This window comes from Phyllostomus hastatus, unplaced genomic scaffold (genome assembly GCF_019186645.2).
Source record: "Phyllostomus hastatus isolate PE091 unplaced genomic scaffold, TTU_PhHast_1.1 phas_scaffold_182, whole genome shotgun sequence".
NCBI lineage: Eukaryota > Metazoa > Chordata > Mammalia > Chiroptera > Phyllostomidae > Phyllostomus > Phyllostomus hastatus.
Window position 1 is genome coordinate 19,488,454 of NW_025334013.1, and position 19,543 is coordinate 19,507,996.

Below are 19,543 nucleotides of genomic sequence, written 5' to 3' on the forward strand. Positions count from 1 at the left end.
TGTTCACTCGGGCTGCGGTGGGGACTGTGCACACGGCTGGTGTCTCTGTCGGCGCACGAAAGTGGGCCGCTGGCTCTCTGTAGCCCTCTCTGGGACCAGCCGGCTGAGGGGTCCCGGCACTTAGCCCTCACACCTCTCCTCCGCGGCACAGCAGCACTAACCACCGTGAGTGCGCGCACGGGTTCTATCGGGGAGCTTCACTTTTTACTTATGTGAAGGGAGGTGCAGAGTAGTCACCTACTCCACTCGCAGTCTTTCCTCTTGCTCAGAAGAGCACAGCCTGGCAGGGGAGGAGCGGACAACTCTCAGCTCGCTAGACTCTTAGGACCGACTCCTTCAACCAACCAGCCGCCAAGCCCCACCCTGCCTGCCCACTTCTCTTCGGCCCAGCGACCTTAGAGGCCCCCCCCACAGTCTCCTCACGGCCGCATCTGCTTCCCATTCTCCACGTTCCTCACCAGTTGGGACATTCTTTAAAAAGACTGTTCACTTATTTTGAGAGACAGGGGAAGGGAGAAAGAGAGAAGGAGAGAAGCATCAGTGTGAGAAGCAGTGATCAGATGCCTGTCACAGGCCCCACCGGGGACCTGGCCCACAGCCCAGGCAGGTGACCGGAAATGCGGTCAGCCCTTCGGTGCACAGGCCAGCGCTCGGTCCACTGAGCCATGCCGTCCGGGGCCAGGACAAGGATTTGAAATGTAAATGTGATTTTGGCACCATAATGAACCTGCTCTACTACTTCAAACACAGTCTTGTCTCCTGCTTCCAAACCTTCACACACTAGGTTCCCTCTGCCTGGAGAGGTTTTCAGGGCTTGATTCCAGTGTCACTCTTGGGGAGCCTTCTCTGTACCCCCACATTAGAAGAGGCACCTTGCCACCACTCTCACAGGGCTCTCAATATGTCCCCAGCCCCACTGTAACTATCTGTGCCTCATCCCGCAGCACTCGCCAGCACAGCGGCCCCGGTGAGAGGGGCTGCTGCAGAGCGCAGGTGCTTAATGAGTGAGTGCTGGGGGAGTGAGCAGACATGCCCCAAACTTCCGCAGGCCCCCCACCTTCCCTGCGCCTCCCCAGCCTCCCGGCCTGCACACCTCTGAGTCTCACAACACAAGGACTCTGGACTCCCCCAGCCCTCGGCTGCCATCACCAACACCAATGCCGTGTTCTGCTTGGTTCTGCTTTGAACTGCACGTGGCAGGCGCCTCGTCTGGCTCAGAACTAGATTCTCATTACCGAACTTTGTTCTCAGTGAGGGCAAGTGGCTCATCATTGCCAGAACAAGGCCATCCCCTCCACTGTCAAGGGCTGAGTGAGGCCAGGGCCCAGAGGCCGAGGGTCCAGATCAGAAGTACCCCAAGGCTCACAGCACAAACAAAGCTGCAGCGCACCTGCCTGGGAGTTTATTAGGCTTCCTGGGCCCCGTGGTCTCTGTGGGGCTGGGTGAAGCTGGTGGGACCTGTGTCGTGGCTGCTCCTGAAGCCGTGGGCCATGGCAGGCACCTCCAGGGTCAGTTCCCACACACAGCACCCAACCCTGCAGACTCCTCTCCCTGTTCTCCTGTCTGACTCCTCTTTAGCCTGGACTTCTCCTCCTGCAAAGCCTCCCTCGAAGACTCGGGGCACATGTTCTCACCACTGCTTTCCACCGCCCTTTCCCCCACGCTGTGGTCGGCCGGCAGGGATGAGTCTGTCATCTCTGTGCTGGCGTCTGGCCCGGAGTGGGTATCAGGCCCATGTGCCAGCCCAGGCACTCATTCGGTGAATGGTGGTGGGGTGAGTAAGGAGAAAAGGAAGTAAGGCAAGCAGGCTGATTTGTTGGACTGAGAAGCTGGTCTCCTAGGAGAAAGTGGATAAAAGCATGGCCTGAAGATGAGGGATGGAAATCTCCCCCAAGGACTGAGTTTTTGATAAAGGAGGGGTGGCAAACATGGGGCAGTGGCCACTCCAGATAAAGGAAAGAGGAGCACAGTATGAGGCACAATCCAGTGACAAATTCTGCAAAAAAAAAAAAAAAAGCGAGATGCCCGCCCTGCTCTGCATTCAGAAACATGGAGGACCCAAGGCCTCACACTCTCTGAGCCCCACCCAGCCTGGCCTACCTTATGCATGACTATCTTCCGCTGGGCTGGCTCTGCCACATCGATCATCTTCTGGACCACGTAGTTGGCGTACTGGTCCTTCATCATGGTGTATAAGGCACTGTGGGGACCATCGTTCATGGTGCACACTTCATCGATGAGCACAGCACGCTCCGTGCGGGAGGCATGAGTGACACACTTCTCCACGACGTTGCTGCAAGGAGACATCCAGGGACAACTCTCAGAAACAGGGACCCGGTGCTTGTCTGGCCTCTGCCCTGACCTCAGGATCAGCAGCAAGAGATCTTAACATTTTTTGAAAGAGTGTCATTGACTGGTTCTGAGACCCTCCACCTTTGCCATCTGTGGCTTCCAAAGTGAACCACGCCCAAGTTAAGTGAAGGGATTTAAACACAAGGTTCACAACACTGGTTAACAGCCAAACTGGTAAATGAGCATCATTTCAACATAAATCAAAACCTGTCTTCCCTTCTGTGTGCTTACTGAGAGCAGGAACAAGTCTTACGTCAACATCCCTGATGCCAAGTTCTACAGACACATCGAGTGAAAGAATATATCAAATCCGGTGTGCTATGCTATCAAAACTAATTTAATATAATAGCCTCTACCACTGGATACAGTGATAATAGAAAATACAGAAAAACTTCCCCCTGCCTTCCTTCTGCAGCACTGTGCAGGTCCGGCATGAGCTGAATGCGTGGCACTGTGGGAATGCACCTCACGGCCACTGGCCGCTCCCTCTGCAGAGAAGGCAGCCTGGTTCAGGGAGCACGAAGCCAGCCACGAATGTTCTGAAAAAAACCCCACACTTTTCACGACTGCTTGGTTGGATGTGTCTTCATCTACTCCAGACCCACTTTCTCTACAAAGGGGTAAGGATTTGAACACAACTTTCTGCTAAATGGATCGGGGGCAGGACATTCATTCTTCTGGGTGGAGGACTCGGTCCTCAGCACTGTCTGTCAAGAAAGCAAGCTGGCAGGCAGATCAGCTGTCACCACGGAATCCCAAGTGGCCACAGGCTTCCACTGTAACACATGATCAATATGGTTTCTGTCTTTAAGGTTTATTCTATTATTTCTGAAACTGTGGTTTCTAGTCCCTTAGTGGGAATAAAATCAACTTAGTGATTTGTGACCAGCTTCATTTTAAGAACTGAAACAGAATAGCTGAGTATCAGAGCCATGGACAACACAGGTTTGGTGGCATGTGCGCACACGCGCCTGTACTGTAAGGTCAATAAAAATTTACTGTGTACTCTGAGTTGCCACCAAAAATGTCAGGAAGTTGCTAATCTATTTTTTTGGTTTATTCCTACTGATCTGTTTTCAATTTTAATGGTTGCTTTTTCTGTTGTCTCTATTTTTTAAGTTAGGAAAGTGAATATTGATGAAAATTTTATTTATTTATTTTTAAAGAGAGGGGAAGGGAGAAAGAGGAGAGAAACTTCAATTTGAGAGATATATTGATCGGATGCCTCTTGCACACCCCCTACTGGGGACCTGGCCTGCAACCCAGGCATGTGCCCTGACTGGGATCGAACTGGTGACCTTTAGGTGTGCAGGTCAGCACTGAATCCACTGAGCCACACCAGACAGGACTCTAATTTACTCTTAACGCCATATAGTAAATTTTATTTTAGATGATATATTTAATTTCCATTTTTTTCTCTTACAATAAAGCTTCTAATTCTCTACTAACATTTGCTATATTTTAATTCATTTCTAGCATATTTCCCTTTACATCCTTGAGTATAATTAAAATAGCTACTTTATAATCCTCTTCTGCTAACTCCAACATCTGGGTGGGGTTTTTTTTTTTCCGTTTTCTTCTTGCTTTTTTTGTTGAGCACAGGTCGCATTTTCCTGTTATCTAGACACAGAAAATGATATACTATAGACACTGAGTTCTTTTATGTTCCTCCAAAGAATACTGCTCCCACACCCACTTTCTTTAATGGTGTTAAGCTGACTGAGCTCAAGCTGTGAGCTACTCCCACGCAGGAGGCAGCAGGTGAAATCCCGGTGCATTTCTTTAGCTCTGGTTGGGCCGCCTGGAGTGTGTCCCATGCAACTGTGACTGAGGAGTCAACCAGACATTTGGGGAGTTTAAAATACAGGAACCCCACCCCCAAAGTTCTCCTCCTTTCCAGGATTTCTTCCCTGTCATTCTGTCATGTCTACTGCCGTGATTTCCCCAAACCCTGCCTTCTGGGAATACTGGAGATTTCCTACCCCAACATAGGAGCCCAGCTTGGAGCAGCCTGAGAATAGTCTATAGGCTAAAAGCCATTAAAAATAGAAAATGCCCTGATTATAGTCAACAATACTATATTACAAAAATTCAGAAGAGGCTAAGAGACTAAATCATAATGGTTCTCAACACAATAAAAAGATAATCACATGACTGACATAAAGGTGTTAGCTAACACAACTGTAGTTATCACAGTGCAATATGTAAATGTATCAGACCAACACATTTTGTTGCAGTTATATGTCAATTACATCTTAATACAATAAAAAAATTTTAAGGGGAGGGAGGGGCATTTCCCAGTGCAATCACCTCCTTCCAAATATCAATAGTCCCCCTCCCACCCTCCAATCTATCTGTTCTTGGCCACTCCTTAATTCCTTCAGGTTGTTTTCTGGCATTTTGTCCACAATGTGCTGTTATCTGTGCAAGAGCAGGGCCTACAGTAGCTGCTCAGTCATCACCTGACCACAGATCTTTGTAACAGTAACACTTACACTATATCCAAGGGTGAGAGATCAAATACAATGAACAAAAAGTACACTGCACAGTGACCCAAAGGAGAGACCTGAGAGGCTCAGACACCCATTTCCCTGGTCGGGGTGGGGCGGGGTGTGGGAACAACACAAGGCCTACAAGATAACCCCTGACGCGATCAGGACACCAGGACTCTGGATCTATGGGAGCCTTTATTTCTTTTCTCCATTTTCCATGCTGTAATGTTTAAAGATTTTACAAACAAAAAATAAACCATTTAAAAACATCAAGATTATGAGTCACACAGCCCTGCAATTTGTCCTAAAAATCAGAGAAGAGAAATGTAAATATAGCCCAGGTTGGTGTGGCTCAGTGGATTGAGCATCAGCCTGTGGACCAAAAGGTCACTGGTTCAACTCCCAGTCACAGCCCATGCCTGGGGTGCGGGCCAGGTCCCCAGTTGAGGATAAGATGCAACTGGTCAATGTTTCTCTCACACATCAATGTTTCACCCCCAACCTTCCCTGCTCTCTCAAATAAACAATAAAAATAAAAACCCTTATAAAAAGAAAGAAAAATATAAAGTACTGCGTTATGTGTATGGTAGGTTATACAGTGTCTATTAGAAAGCCAAACCACTAGGCCATCAGAGAGCCATCCCTTTCTTCTCCAATTTATGCACCTTATAAGTTCCCTAAAACATCCTTCACAACCTGAGAAAGACTAGTGCACTTCATGCTTAAGCTGGTAAAACAGGAAGAATGAAAAAGAGATTTGAAGACTATGAAGGCGCATATATATATGTATGTGTATATACATACACATATATATGATACACTGTCTTTTAATTCATGTGTCAAAGAGGAAACTGAGTAAAGAACATTTCGTAATTCTAAACAAGTTAATGAAATGTTCAGTTTATCAAAGTATAAAACCTATATTTTCTATTTAAAAATTTATTTTATTCTCACTCAGGGGGCTGGGGTAGAACATCGACACAAGAAACACAAATCAGCTGCCTCCTGAACGTGTCCCAACCAGGGGCCTGGCCCACAACTCGGGCAGGCTTCCTGACTGGGAACTGAACTGGAGACCTTTCAGTTACAGGACAGTGCTCCGACCAAGTCACACTGATCAGAGGAATGAGGGAAATGAGGAGCCCACTAAGGGATTTCTTATGTTTTATGCTTTGTAGCAGAACTATTTAACTTTTTAAACTATGTATACTTTAAGAAAAATAAACATTTTTAAAAAAATGAAAATTCTTTCTTTCTCTTTAGACCTAAAATACTATTTAATCCTCTCCTCTGGAAAACAGCCCGTGTAATTCAAAGCTCATACCTTGCAAATTTGTGCTGGCTCAATACAAGTACATTGCCTCGAATTTCCGCTACAATTTTACTTTTATCCTCAGGACGACCATGCTCCAACACATGTTGGATTACATAATTTCCATACTGATCCTGTTTAAGAAACAAAAGAAGACATAAAATTTATGTAAAAATGAGTTCATTTGGGGGGCCTCAAAAAAATGAAAAAGCTCATGGACACACACAACACTGTGCTGACGGGGGGCAGGGAGGATTGGTGGGGGTGGGGTGGGGGGACAAACGGTGATGAACGGGACTTGACTGGGGCGGTGACCACACAACCACTCAGAGCTGCAGAACTGTGAGCCAGACACCTACAGAACGTTGTTACCTAGTGTCACTCCAGTAAATCCAGTGGGGGGTGGGGGACACTATGGTACGTTTATACAATAAAAATACACACTTTTTTTTAAAAAGAGTTCAGGGAGTTACCTAAAGCCTTATACTTAATCAACTCCTATTTTCCTGTAACACTATGATGGCTTACTTGAATACTAATGAACACGTAAGAACTTTAAAAATAGAATAGGTAATGATAATTTCTCCTATGATTACAAAACATGAACACATTACTACTAGGCAATGGAATACACACACACACACACAAATATATGTGTGTGCATATGTATGTGTGTGTGTGTGTGTGTGTATATATATATATATATATATATATATATAATCTCCAAAGGGCCTAGTTGGGTTCTTCATAAAATATTGTGCGCGCGCGCGCGCGCACACACACACACACACACACACACACACACACGAACAAAAAAGCAAAGGTAGGTGGGAATAAAGAAATACTTTTCTCTCAAACAGAAATATGCAGACAGTCACTGTGCCTGTCTACAACAAAGAAAAACTGGAAACAAAGTTTATGTCTAATAAAACAGACAATGCCTGATTAAATAAACACTACAAGCACATAATGGATAGCCTCATTCATCTAAAGTGAAAGACGACACTTTGAGAAAATAAATGTGTGTAAGGAGTTCCAGAGGCAAACGGACTTTTTGGTAAGATGTAAAAAATTAAGAGCATACAAGTAATATTTTTAAAAAGTACCAATGCCAAGTATGTTTGCTTCTGGATAGTAGGATTATGATCATTTCTTTTGTTTTATTGTTAATTTCTACATTTTCAAATTCTTCTACAATGAATATTTAATACATTTATAATATCACACTTCATGCCAAAACAAAAAACAAATGCTAACAACAACAAAAAATTACTTCAGGACATCTTTGGGCCTTTGGGTATTTTAAATATATATAAATTCTGGCTTTAAGAAAATTGCTTCAGTATAACATACTATATGCAGAAGTGGTCAAACAGTTAGTATGACATGGGAGAAATTTGTAGTGGTAGATGCAAAAGAAAGCATCAGAGCTAGAAGCAATCAACCAATCCACTTAGTTAATTTGAAATGATATAACTGAGACCAGAGAGGTTAAATGGCCTGCCACCGGTGCCACAGCTGGCTGGCCCACAGCAGAGCTCTGGCGGGCGTATCTCTCTGCTCCGAGGCCAGGCTCTAGTTGTTACCCACATTCACAAAACACGAACCAGGCCGGTTTAAAGGAACACTTGCCCAAAAGCTTCAGTGGGCATTTTAAACACACTAACGTCACCCTCTGCTGGAATGGATACCTGTGCTGAGAAAACACACAAGCTCTGGGCCTGCACGAGCCCACAGGTGTTTGCAGTTACTCTACTGGCAACTCCACTACCTGTACAAGCTGCTCTGTGTGCTGGTGAAGCTCCTCTAAAATAGGGAGTGTCTGGTCAGGGAGGCAGTGCTCCAGGATCCTCTGAATCACTCGGCAGCCGTAAGGATGCGTGGACAAAGCAAATACCTAGGCCAAACATAAGTAAGAAAGCCAAAAATAACAACTGTCAGTTCTAATGCTTCAGATTGTTAATATACATTATCCCACTAATCTTCACAATGACCTTGACAGACAGTCGTGGTTATTCTCTACATACAGATGAGAAAACTGAAGTTCCTGTAAGTTTACATAACGTGCCAGCAGTCATACAGATAGTAAATGACAGAGCCAGGGGATTATTTTCTAGTATGACTCAAAATCTCAAATTATAAATATGACATTAAGTTCTCTCTATGGATAAATAGTAAAGTGTGTATGCACGTGTGTTTGTAAACCCTTCTCTTAACTACTCTAAAAATTCCAAGATATACATAAATTTAGAGCTGAAAAAGACTTTTCCAAGGAGCCTAGAAAGGAAGAGGATGAGTGAGGTCGTGAAAAATACACTTGGTTTAGGAGTCCGTGTGAAAGGACGGGGTGGGGGTGGGGTGCGGGGACAGAAAAGGGGGTGGGATCCAATCCTGAGTGGCATCACAAAGTAGCATTCTGAGTTGAACTGGGGTGTTTTCTGGCACTATGTAAGAAAAGCTCTTTTGCTGGGTCTGGCGGGAGATAAGACACAGGCTTCAAGTCCAAACCACCTGATCCCCACTCTGCCCTTCCTGGCCAAATGACCTGGGCCAGCTTGCAACTCAGGTCTGTTACTGAGAATAATGACAATACGCCCCGACTGGTCTGGCTCAGTGGGCTCGGTGTGGCCCTGCAAAGCGAAAGGTCGCCAGCCTGACGCCCAGTCAGGGCACCAGCCTGCACTGCGGGAACCCTGCTTGGGATGCGTCGGGAGAGGCGGCCCACTGACGTTTCTGTCTCACAACAAACAATGTCGCTCCCTCTCACTCCCCCTCCTTCTTTCTCTCTAAAAATGAATAACTAAATAAATAAAACCTTAAAAATGACAATAATTGTAAAAATATGACAACAGCTAACACTTATTAGATGTTTCAAAGTGTCAGTCGCTGCACCACTTGCCTCATGTATGGTTTTATGTTGTAGCTTCGCGTGTGTAACTATATCCTCACACAGCATACTGTGTGGTTCTGCTCGATTGTAACTACAGAAATGCTAATACACAGTCTGGAACAACTTATTTCACTCAATTTTATGTTTCAAATATTTGCTTATAATACAGTAGGCCTCTGAAGTTTACTCTGTATAGCTGTACAGTATAATGTTGAGTACACAAGGTTTTTATTTTAGAATTTTTTGTTCAATTCTCAGCTAATGGACACCTGGATAAATTTTTTTTCCCCACCAGGAGAATAATGCTGCTTTGAACATGTCTAAATACGTCCAGTGATGTACATCTGCAAATGTTTCACGAGGTATACAACTCGGCCAGGAGTGCTAAGTCTCAGAAAATAAAAGTGCTGATCCTGAAAGAAGATACTACATTATTTTCCCAAATGGCTGTGCTAGTATCTATTCCCAGGAGCGGTGGATCACACCCCACACTCCTGCCAATACATAGCAACTGGTGGGTAGGAAGTGGCCTGTCATTTGTGGCTCTACTTTGCATAATATTCCTGATTGTTAAAGTGGAGTTATTTTTTCATATGTCCACAAGCAATTTGCGTTTCTTCTACATATCCAAGCTTTTGGCCTATTTTCACATTAATTTATATAGTTCTCTTTGATTACAGGGATTCTTTATATATTCTGCTAACCAGCTCTTTGGCAGTTCCATCTTGAAAATATTCTCTCCCATTTAGTCATTTAATAATACTTTCACTTTCTCAGTTACATATTTTGAAAAATATAAGATCTTAATTTTGAAGTAAAAAGATCCCCGCCCCCATTAACTCAGAAAATACCAAGAACTCCCTGGGTTAATGTCTGTAATTTACATTCCCCTGCCATATTTGAACAATCCCCAAACCTAAAAAACTCTAAAGTCCCATTTCAATCTAGGCTTAGCAGTACACATAACTACACCTGAAAAATCTACTTGTTATTCCCTTTTTTGAAAAAAATTTGATCACCCAAGAAGGTGTATTTTACTCTCTTGCCCCACCTAGCTTAAGAGGGGTATGAGGAGTTAATGACAACAGTGAATTAAAGGGCAACTCGAGAAAAACCATGGCATAAGAAAATTGTGCTCAGAAGCTGATACTAGGAACATACAGGCTCTTATGACACACAGCTAAATGAAAATAAATAAATAAAAGCTATTTATAGCTGTGCCACCAATTAGCAGGGTTCAAATCAACCTGATCACCACCCTACCCGCCCCACAAAGAAAAAAAAAATCAAGCAAGAAACACCTTGTTATTTTAAACACATTCATGTATAACCTGCAAGATTAGTTCTGTAAATTACTTGAATTTTAAAATGTGATTAAAATTTTTAAATACCAAGATAAACAGTACTTAGCCAAAGGAAAAACTTTATTCTTCAAATGTGAGATTTAACCATAACCACTCCGATGACTAACTCGTCCCAACAGGAGCAGACATCTGCACAGTGCAGATAAGACCCACGGGCAGCTGAGGGAGGAACCAACGTGGGTGCAGAGCCAGGTGTCTGACGCCACTGAACAGAGCTGCTCTTTACTGCAGCTCTTGAGGACTCCCCACAAACCCTGCCCTCCTCTCTGCTCACAATGGAAACGCACGTCAATTTGTTTCCCTTATTTCTTTCCTAAGTCACTTACCTGTCCCTTAAACGCATCGATGATAAACTGCAAAGACTGAGGCTGCACACATTCAATGCATTTCTGAACCACGTGATTGCCATTCTGGTCTTTCACACACTTCAGGACGTGGCCATCTAGCTCCCGAACCATCTCATTCTATTGGGGACAAGGAAAGAAAGCACCACCAGAATCACAGCGAGCACACACCTGGACAATCAATGTTCTCCTTACCAAACACAAAAGCACTGAGTGGAAAGGAGACCCATGGTAATGAAGGGAGACAACTCAACCGTGGCACTATGGCAGTGAGTGATGAACAGACTTCACCCACATTAGCAAACTTCCTGTAACAGCAACCAGTCTTCTAAAAACTATTCTAACTTGCAAAAGACCCCTGGGAGATTAAAAATGTAGACATCTTCAAACAGAATGGAGCCTATATTTAACTACACTTTATCAGAGAATTTCACATGCAATTCAACATGTTTCTATTAAGACAACCCTGTAAGGTGCACATCATTATTAACAGTTGTTAACCTAGAGGTCACTCTAGGCTAGGCATATTTTTAACTGCTGTGACTTAATGAACCCTCATAACAATCCTATGGACTGAATATTATAGATATGGGAGCCAAGACAGACAAATTAAATGACTTCTTAAAATCCCAGACAGACACTGCCAAGAGTCCAACATGGCTCCGATGTGTGGCCAGGCAGTGCGTGTCAGTAAGCCACCTGCCAAATGTATAAAGAAACCATACAGAAATCTATAAAGGAATGGAACCTGAAAAGTGTTCAGTAACGTATGGGAAAACTACAGACACTGACCAAATCAGAACTCTAGCCCAGGTCTGTGATGTTTCCAACATGATGCTTCCACCAGGGCACAGTGACTGTGATGTCCGCAAGAACAGTACTCACAGTCACTTACTGACAAGCGCCCAGACCCAGGGAACACACAGAGGACGAATGCTGAAGGGTGTGTGTGTGCAGGGCATGAATGGGAATGACCAGGGCACAGAAAACGAGATGAGACCTTGGACTAGACCCCTTCCCTGAAATGTATTCCCTCAGGTCTCCTGAAGCTGAATACCTGCATCACCCATGTCTAGGAACCTGGGACTTGCTACCCAATTTCCCTGCTGTACCCAATCTCTATATATCAGTCCCACTGTACCGACTCCATATTTATGGTGGAAGACGACAAGCCAATATAAAATGGTGACATTTATGAATGCAAAGTCTTAAATTCTGAAGATGTTGAATATGCCAAAGCATCTAAGAGATGCTCCAATTTTTAAAAATCAAGATTACAATGCCAGGGACAAACAAGCAAGGGGCAATAAACTCGGGACAGTTTCCTAAAGCAATTAATCAAATGTCAGAAAAAAAATTTATTCTGGAAATGTAAGTGTGGGGTAAGTAGAGAATGATGCCTATATAAAGGCAAGGAACACCTATAATGGAGATGAAGGGGAAGTGGCTTCCCTAAATATTCTCTTAAGTCCAAAGAAACCACTAGAGATGAGTTCATTTCAACAAAATAATAAATTTGTATCTAGAAAACAGTAAATCATCCATAGCAGGAGGAGAAGTTTAGGCCCAGAACAAGATGTCAGAAAACCAGACGAGGAAAACACATACAGAAACACAGGGGAGAAAGTACAGCAGCTGAGGGAGGGGGGGCAGGTGAAAACTACACTGTTGTGATCCAATCAGAAAATAGGCTCCCACCTTCCCTGCACCTCCCCAGCCTCCCGGCCTGCACACCTCCGAGTCTCACAACACAAGGACTCTGGACTCCCCCAGCCCTCGGCTGCCATCACCAACACCAATGCCGTGTTCTGCTTGGTTCTGCTTTGAACTGCACGTGGCAGGCGCCTCGTCTGGCTCAGAACTAGATTCTCATTACCGAACTTTGTTCTCAGTGAGGGCAAGTGGCTCATCATTGCCAGAACAAGGCCATCCCCTCCCGTCAAGGGCTGAGTGAGGCCAGGGCCCAGAGGCCGAGGGTTCAGATCAGAGGTACCCCAAGGCTCACAGCACAAACAAAGCTGCAGCGCACCTGCCTGGGAGTTTATTAGGCTTCCTGGGCCCCGTGGTCTCTGTGGGGCTGGGTGAAGCTGGTGGGACCTGTGTCGTGGCTGCTCCTGAAGCCGTGGGCCACGGTAGGCACCTCCGAGGTCAGCTCCCACACACAGCACCCAACCCTGCAGACTCCTCTCCCTGTTCTCCTGTCTGACTCCTCTTTAGCCTGGACTTCTCCTCCTGCAAAGCCTCCCTCGAAGACTCGGGGCACATGCTCTCACCACTGCTTTCCACCGCCCTTTCCCCCACGCTGTGGTCGGCTGGCAGACAGGCACTCATTTGGTAAATGGTGGTGGGTGAATGAATGAGAGTGAGCAAGTGAAGGAAAATGAAAGGTGGACTGGATTAATGCTTGCTTTGTTGGAATGGTCAGTTCAGGCTGAAGAAAATGACAACTTATGAGTATATATCTTTCAACTCTTGCCAAACAAAAAGCCCACCTGTAAAATTGCAACTACTAAAGCCTAAGTTGTCAAAGAGAAAAAAGTGTTTGAAACCCATGGTCTTAACAAGACACTTATCTACTGTAAATTTACAAATTGCACAGTTCATGCTTGCCATGCACAGAAGGGCAGCCACAAGCACCGAGAAAAACTGTAAAAGAAAAGTAAAAGCTGACAATTCACAAGGTTCACTACATGTACCACGGAGAAACATCAAACACCAAGAGAAAAGTTAAAGGGGAAACTTACAAGTACCTGCTGGTCTGAGGGAATAAATTCAAGAGCTTTCTGGATAACACGGCAGCCATACATCTGCAGTGCCAATGACAGGACATGACCTCGAATCCGTTCTGCCAAAGCCAGCTGCTGTTCAAGGCTGCCAAACTAGACATAATGTGTGGGTGAACACCATTACTTAGATAGAAGGAAAGAAACCAGAGAAAGCAAAGCATTCATTCATTATTCTGCATCAACCATTGGCATACCCCTTTTAAGTTAGTCACCTATTATTACACCTTTTGTTTATAAAAACCTTTGCTTCAGCCCTGGCTGCTGTGGCTCAGTGGATTGAGCACCAGCCTGCAAACCAAAGGGTCACTGGTTTGATTCCTAGTCAGGGCATGTGCCTGGGTTTCAGGCCAGGTCCCCAGCAGTGGCCATGTGAGAGGCAACCACACATTGATATGCGTCTCCCCCTTTCTCCCTCCCTTCCCCTATCTCTAAAAATAAATAAAATAAAATAAAAAGACGTAAGAACTTGACAAATTTGTTTTGTGGCAGGTACTGTATAGTTTCAGCACTTTCCCTCTGTACTGAACTCTTCACCTCAATGCTTCACTCCTTTCTGGATTTATAGCTTGGGTTTGTGGATCCCAAGGCACCAAGGCTCCAGTGGTAAGCCAAGAATCCCCACCTTCCTGACAGTGTAGTTTAGTAATGAACAGACACTCATCCAACAATCTCATTAATCCTTCCCAAAGACAACACATTAATGAAGGAAATGAAGGCACCAAGGCCGAAGGATGACCGAAGAAACGCTGAGTGATCCTCATGATTACAGTTTATGATGAAAAACACTAGCATTCTTATTCAAACATAATTCTCTAGTAATCCTAAAAAAATTTATTTTTCAGAACACTTTATTGTGCTAAAATTATCTTACAGAATTATTTTCCCCAAAAATGACATGTTTAGTGAAACTATTGTCACATACTGGATCAAACGGGGACAATGGTTCTCTAAACACATTTCTAAAATAAACGGGCATCATCTGCTTGCACAGTTACACGCAACACGGCTGCAAACGAACTGGAAAACATTCAGAAACTATACTTCCAGTTGTAAGATGAGTAAGTTCTGGGAATCTGCTGGACAACATGAAGATTAGAGCAAGTAATACTATATTATATATTTAAAAGTTGCTAAGTAAGTAGAACTTAAATGTTCTCACCACACACACACACACACACACAAAGGCAAATTATGTGACACAATGAAGGTGTTCGCTAACACTGCAGTTGGAATCCTTTTGCAATACGTAAGTGTATTAAATCAATACACTGTATACCTTAAAAATCTACACAATATTATGTCAATTACATCTCACATATAAGGAACAGACATTGCCAAAAAAAAAAAAAAAGAAAGAAAGAAAGAAAAAAAAACTCTTTAAAAAGACCACACACCTTCATTTTGAGGACCAGAATGGAACTGTAATTCTAAAAACAGCTAATGAAAATCAAAATGCTCTGGAAATTCTCTGAAGTCAAATGAAAGAGAGAACAAAGGCTTACTTCAAAGAACTTCTGAATGACGTAATTTCCAAACACATCCACCATCAGCTGGTAAGCGGCCTGGAGGATTTCATTAAAGACAAGCTGGCGTTCAGCTGGTGTGGCACGCTCCAGTTTCAGCTGAATGAATCTGAAGTACAAAGTAAAAAGGGCGATCACAGCATTTGAGGAAGACTTGGAAATAAATAAGAATTAGCTCAACTTATATACTGTATGATTTCTGAAACTACGTACATAGTATTTAGATGTACACTCACAGGCACAGGTGCACGTGGGTTTGCAAACATACAACAGTATTTTTTAAATGAATCCCTTGAGCTCACTTAATTTAAGAATCTCTAAGAAGGAAAAGATGTTTGTGGTGTGAAGTATATCCTAAGTCAACTGACCTTTTAAAAGATTTAGCCCTGCCTGGTGTGGCTCAGTGGACTGAGCATCAAACTGTGAACTGAAAGGTCGCTGGTTCGTTTCCTAGTCAGGACACATACTAGGGTTGTGGGCCAGGTTTCCAGTTGGGGGCATGCGAGACACAACTGAATGATGCTTCTCTCCCTCTTTCTCCCTCCCTCTCCCACTCCCTAAAAATAATAAATAATAAAATCTTCAAAATAAAAAAAAGCAGCCTAAGTCTTAGTATATTTCGTTATAGGACACAAAATGTGCATGTGGGTTTGAGGGGGGCATGAAAAGAGAGGAGGGGTGAAGGTGGGCATAACACAAGAATTCCACCTGACCTTTTACTTTAGAAACCTATCCCACATTAAAAGGCTCAAAGCTTGTGGTCCTTATGATATTCTTTACTTCATATTCATATGAAGCAAGTGTCATTTAGGATGTGGAACAGTTGTTATAAATGAAGCAGTAGCTACTCAGTTCACCTTTTTTGGTTCAGATGACCACTAGAATGTTGCCCTGGCTGGTGTGGCTCAGTTGGTTGGAGCACTGTCCCATACACTGAAGGGCCACAGATTCGATCCCCAGTAAGGGCGTGCATGGGAGGGAACCAAAAAGGATCCCTTCCCCTCTCTTCCTCCCTTCCTCTCTCTCTATAATCAATAAGTATGTCCTCAGGTGAGAATTAAAAAAACAAGTCATGTTGTCTCTCAATCTGTTCTATAGGATCCAAACATGAGAAATCCTTGCTGAACAGCAAGGTGGCAGAACTTAATGAGAAAGGTTCTTCAGCAGCTGTGCCAGTGGGCACAGAGAGAAAGAGGAAAGAGGATAAACAGGAAAGAGACTCTCACTGCTACAGAATGAAACAACAAAGACACATGGTGAGTTATCTTATTCCTGGAGCAGCAGATACAAACTTGTATCCGAATACTTCTTGATAGGGATTAAAGTAGCAAACACGTGCAGATATGTGTCTTTGTCTTAGCATTTCTGTTTCTTAAATTGTAGCCATGCAGTGAGGGTCTCATGAACTGGAAAACAGGCTAATCTTTCAGAAAGGTAAAAAGATTTCTTTAAAAAAAAAGTTTGTTTTAATTAAGCATTTGACCCCAATTTCTAAATGACTCTTTTATCACTTGTGTATCTGGTGACCCTCGTAATCCACATTTCTCTGAAATAATGGGAAGTATATTAAGAAGCAAACTGTTTTAATTATTTTATGGCAATTTAATTTAGCACATACCTTATCTGAGGAATGGATATTAAGGTATTAAGATTTTAGTTACCTTAACTACCAAAACCAAGTCCTCACCTGGACCCATGCTGGTCTTGGGAAAATTCCATTATATGCCCAGCAATTTCCCGCAGTTGTAAATTGGGGTACCGATTATTTCGAAAGTCTTCCAAAAGCCTGCTCCTGCCAGAAGGCATGACATCAGACATTCCATATCGCAAACGGGAGGAAGAAAAAAGGGTGCTGCTGGGGCTGAAGAGGCTGGAGGCACTGCTCGCACTGCGGTACTTGGCTTCAGCGCCGGGAGCAGCAGAGATGTATCTTCCACTGCCATTGGTGAGTCCTCCTGTTGGTTACAGAACGGGAGAACTCAAGACTCATTCTTAAAGAACTCTGTTCAAGAGTGGAGGAAACAGCATCCCACACATGAAAGCCTGCACCTAGTTCTGATTCCTTTTCAATTCTATTGCTTTTGTATTGAAATGCAATTTTATTAGTGCCACGACTTCCATAATGGCAACTCAGCAAGCTGGAAAGAAACTTTTGCACAAACATCATCAGGGGAATGCTTTTAACCACTGATAGGATACTGCTAGCAAAACGGGAGCAACAGTTAGTGTAGCCATTAGTAGGTAAAATAATGAGTAAACTGCCTGCCGTGTGATCCAGCACCTGAGCACCAGGAATGAGAAAACACAGAATGAATGCACGGAGACTTCACTTTGGTGGTTTTCCACCCTGAGCTCTGGGGAGAGTCCTGCCATTAGGGAAAAATCCCCATTCCCATCTGAAACTCTCCCTTAAATAAAAAAAAAATTTAAAAATAAATAAAAAACAACAACCACGGTTCCCAGGTTTGCCTGCTTTATAAAGGGCACCGCCCCCCAAAACTTTGAAGGAATGGATTGTCACTAAACAGAAGTCTTAAAATCACTAACGCACCCCAGGCCAAGGATTTACAAATAAGGGATAGGAAAAAAAAAGGACGTGCTTTGAAATGGAAGGTTTTCAAGTTCTTCATCAAGAATGGGCAGCTGTTAACACCTGTTGAGACAGAGCCTGAAATGACTGTAATAGCAACAATTTTCATGCCACTGATATTGCTGCTGTGACTGATGACAAGGGAACAATAATTGTGATTTCCTAGACAGGTAAAATAGAGATAAGACAGAAACGCTTATCAAAATGTAAAGCAGAGCAATAAATTATAATGAGTATATATTCCCAAAAGTCTTATATTTTTTTTACAATGGTGGATTTTTTTAAACTTTAAATTGTATTATAAAACGAATGTGAAGGCTTTTTTATCCCACCCCCATTCCTTTTAAACAAAAAAGCAAAGTAGGTAAGAAATACACATAAACCAAAAGGAGTGTGTAGATGAATAACAACTCAGGATCCACGAGAAAAGTCACTTAGGGTGAGCTTCTTCATGAGTTTTAATGAATGGTCACTACCTAAATATACCCAGCTTGGGTTTCTCTGTAGAATTCTAGGGCTCAGCTTCAAAGGTCTGGGTCTCAATTAAAGTAAGGAAACCAATAGGAAAGGGCTCTTTTTTAAAATTTGTAAAACGTTTACTTAGCATTTGTCCTTAGCCAGGCTCTATAATAGAAGCGTTTTATACACACTTTCTATTAAATTCTGACATTTTTTGCAACAGAAAACTAAGGCCCACAGAGGCGTGACACTCATCCAAAGACACGAACGGCCATGGCCAGGGCTGCCACCGGACTCGACTCCACAGCCAGCGCCTGTGTGACTGACTACACGGGTCATTTCCAGACCCAGCTATTACCAAGTTTCTTTACTCTAAAGGACACTGTCATTCTTGTCAAATTCCACAATATTTCTCTAGTCCAAATGGAAAAGTTTCTTTTTGAGAAAAGGAAGAGAATGGATTTATAAGAAAAAAGAACAGTGACCGTATGTCTGCTCTTTATTCTATTTCAGAAACTATTCTTTCTTCCCTGACTTGGGATTGGGGGAAAATGGGCAAAGAGATGGTAATCAAGTAGGGCACAGGCACTGGGAGAGGATGGAAATAGCAAGGAACACGCTTAAGGAGGAGGAATAGCATGAGCACACAACGTCTTGAAAATAATTTCAAGGCATTTTAAGAACCTGGTCACTAACAAGGGCACTTAGGGAAGAGCGACAAATCAACAGAGAAAGGGAATCACACCTTTGAAAGGCCCAACACACATCCTTACAAATACAAGGCAGCCAGATCCTTTGTGGAATGACAGGGACCAACCCTGAACACTGCCCTCCCTCCGCACTCACATAACCAATGGACACACAGTGTTTACACCACACGTGGCCCGGTTCTGTTACTGCGACCAAATACGCACCGATCCCAGACACTGGACGCACTAACTGGAGTGCATCGTGGGGAAAGCCTACAATACAGATTCATACATTTGTCCTCAGGTTTTGATTTGGGGCTCTGATCTCCTTGGATGTCAGACAACATACACAGGCACACATAACACACACACAGCTTTTGTTATTGAGAAAGTAAACAAATCTGAAAAAGAAACTTTCCCAGACACTACATCATAAATGGCAAACTCACAGTTCACAGGCATATTTGCTTGAGCCAACTAAACATTAAACCTATGCTTCAAGCAGACTTTTGCTTAAAATTATACTTTCCTCCTGGCTGGTGTAGTTCAGTGGATAGAGCGTAGGGTGTGAACCAAAGGGTCGCTGGTTCGATTCCCAGTCAGGGCACATGCCTAGGTTGCAGGCCAGGTCCCCAGTGGGGGCCACGTAAGAGGCAACCACACATTGATGTTTCTCTCCCTTTCTCCCACCCTTCCCCTCTATCTAAAAATAAATAAATTTTAAAACATAATAAAACATAAT

General features: G+C 43.5%; 1 protein-coding gene and 2 non-coding genes across 13 annotated transcripts in view; all 3 read right to left on the reverse strand.

The window, feature by feature from the left end:
* Nucleotides 1–19,543, reverse strand: part of PUM1 (pumilio RNA binding family member 1) — a 124,262-nt gene that overhangs the window by 3,020 nt on the left and 101,699 nt on the right. For 9 of the 11 annotated variants that reach the window (XM_045858624.1, XM_045858623.1, XM_045858617.1 and 6 more), the window contains 7 exons: nt 16,751–17,018; nt 15,043–15,172; nt 13,499–13,633; nt 10,737–10,874; nt 7,928–8,053; nt 6,169–6,290; nt 2,101–2,293 (listed from right to left, as the gene is read on the reverse strand). In XM_045858624.1, coding sequence (XP_045714580.1) covers nt 2,101–2,293; nt 6,169–6,290; nt 7,928–8,053; nt 10,737–10,874; nt 13,499–13,633; nt 15,043–15,172; nt 16,751–17,018 — 1,112 coding nt within the window. The remainder of the gene's footprint in view (nt 1–2,100; nt 2,294–6,168; nt 6,291–7,927; nt 8,054–10,736; nt 10,875–13,498; nt 13,634–15,042; nt 15,173–16,750; nt 17,019–19,543) is intronic. The other 2 variants (XM_045858622.1, XM_045858618.1) reach the window with 1 other exon arrangement.
* LOC123832417 lies at nt 1,209–1,279 on the reverse strand. The gene has a single exon (XR_006788069.1). It is a non-coding gene; the product is annotated as a small nucleolar RNA SNORD103/SNORD85 (small nucleolar RNA).
* Nucleotides 12,604–12,674, reverse strand: LOC123832418. The gene has a single exon (XR_006788070.1). It is a non-coding gene; the product is annotated as a small nucleolar RNA SNORD103/SNORD85 (small nucleolar RNA).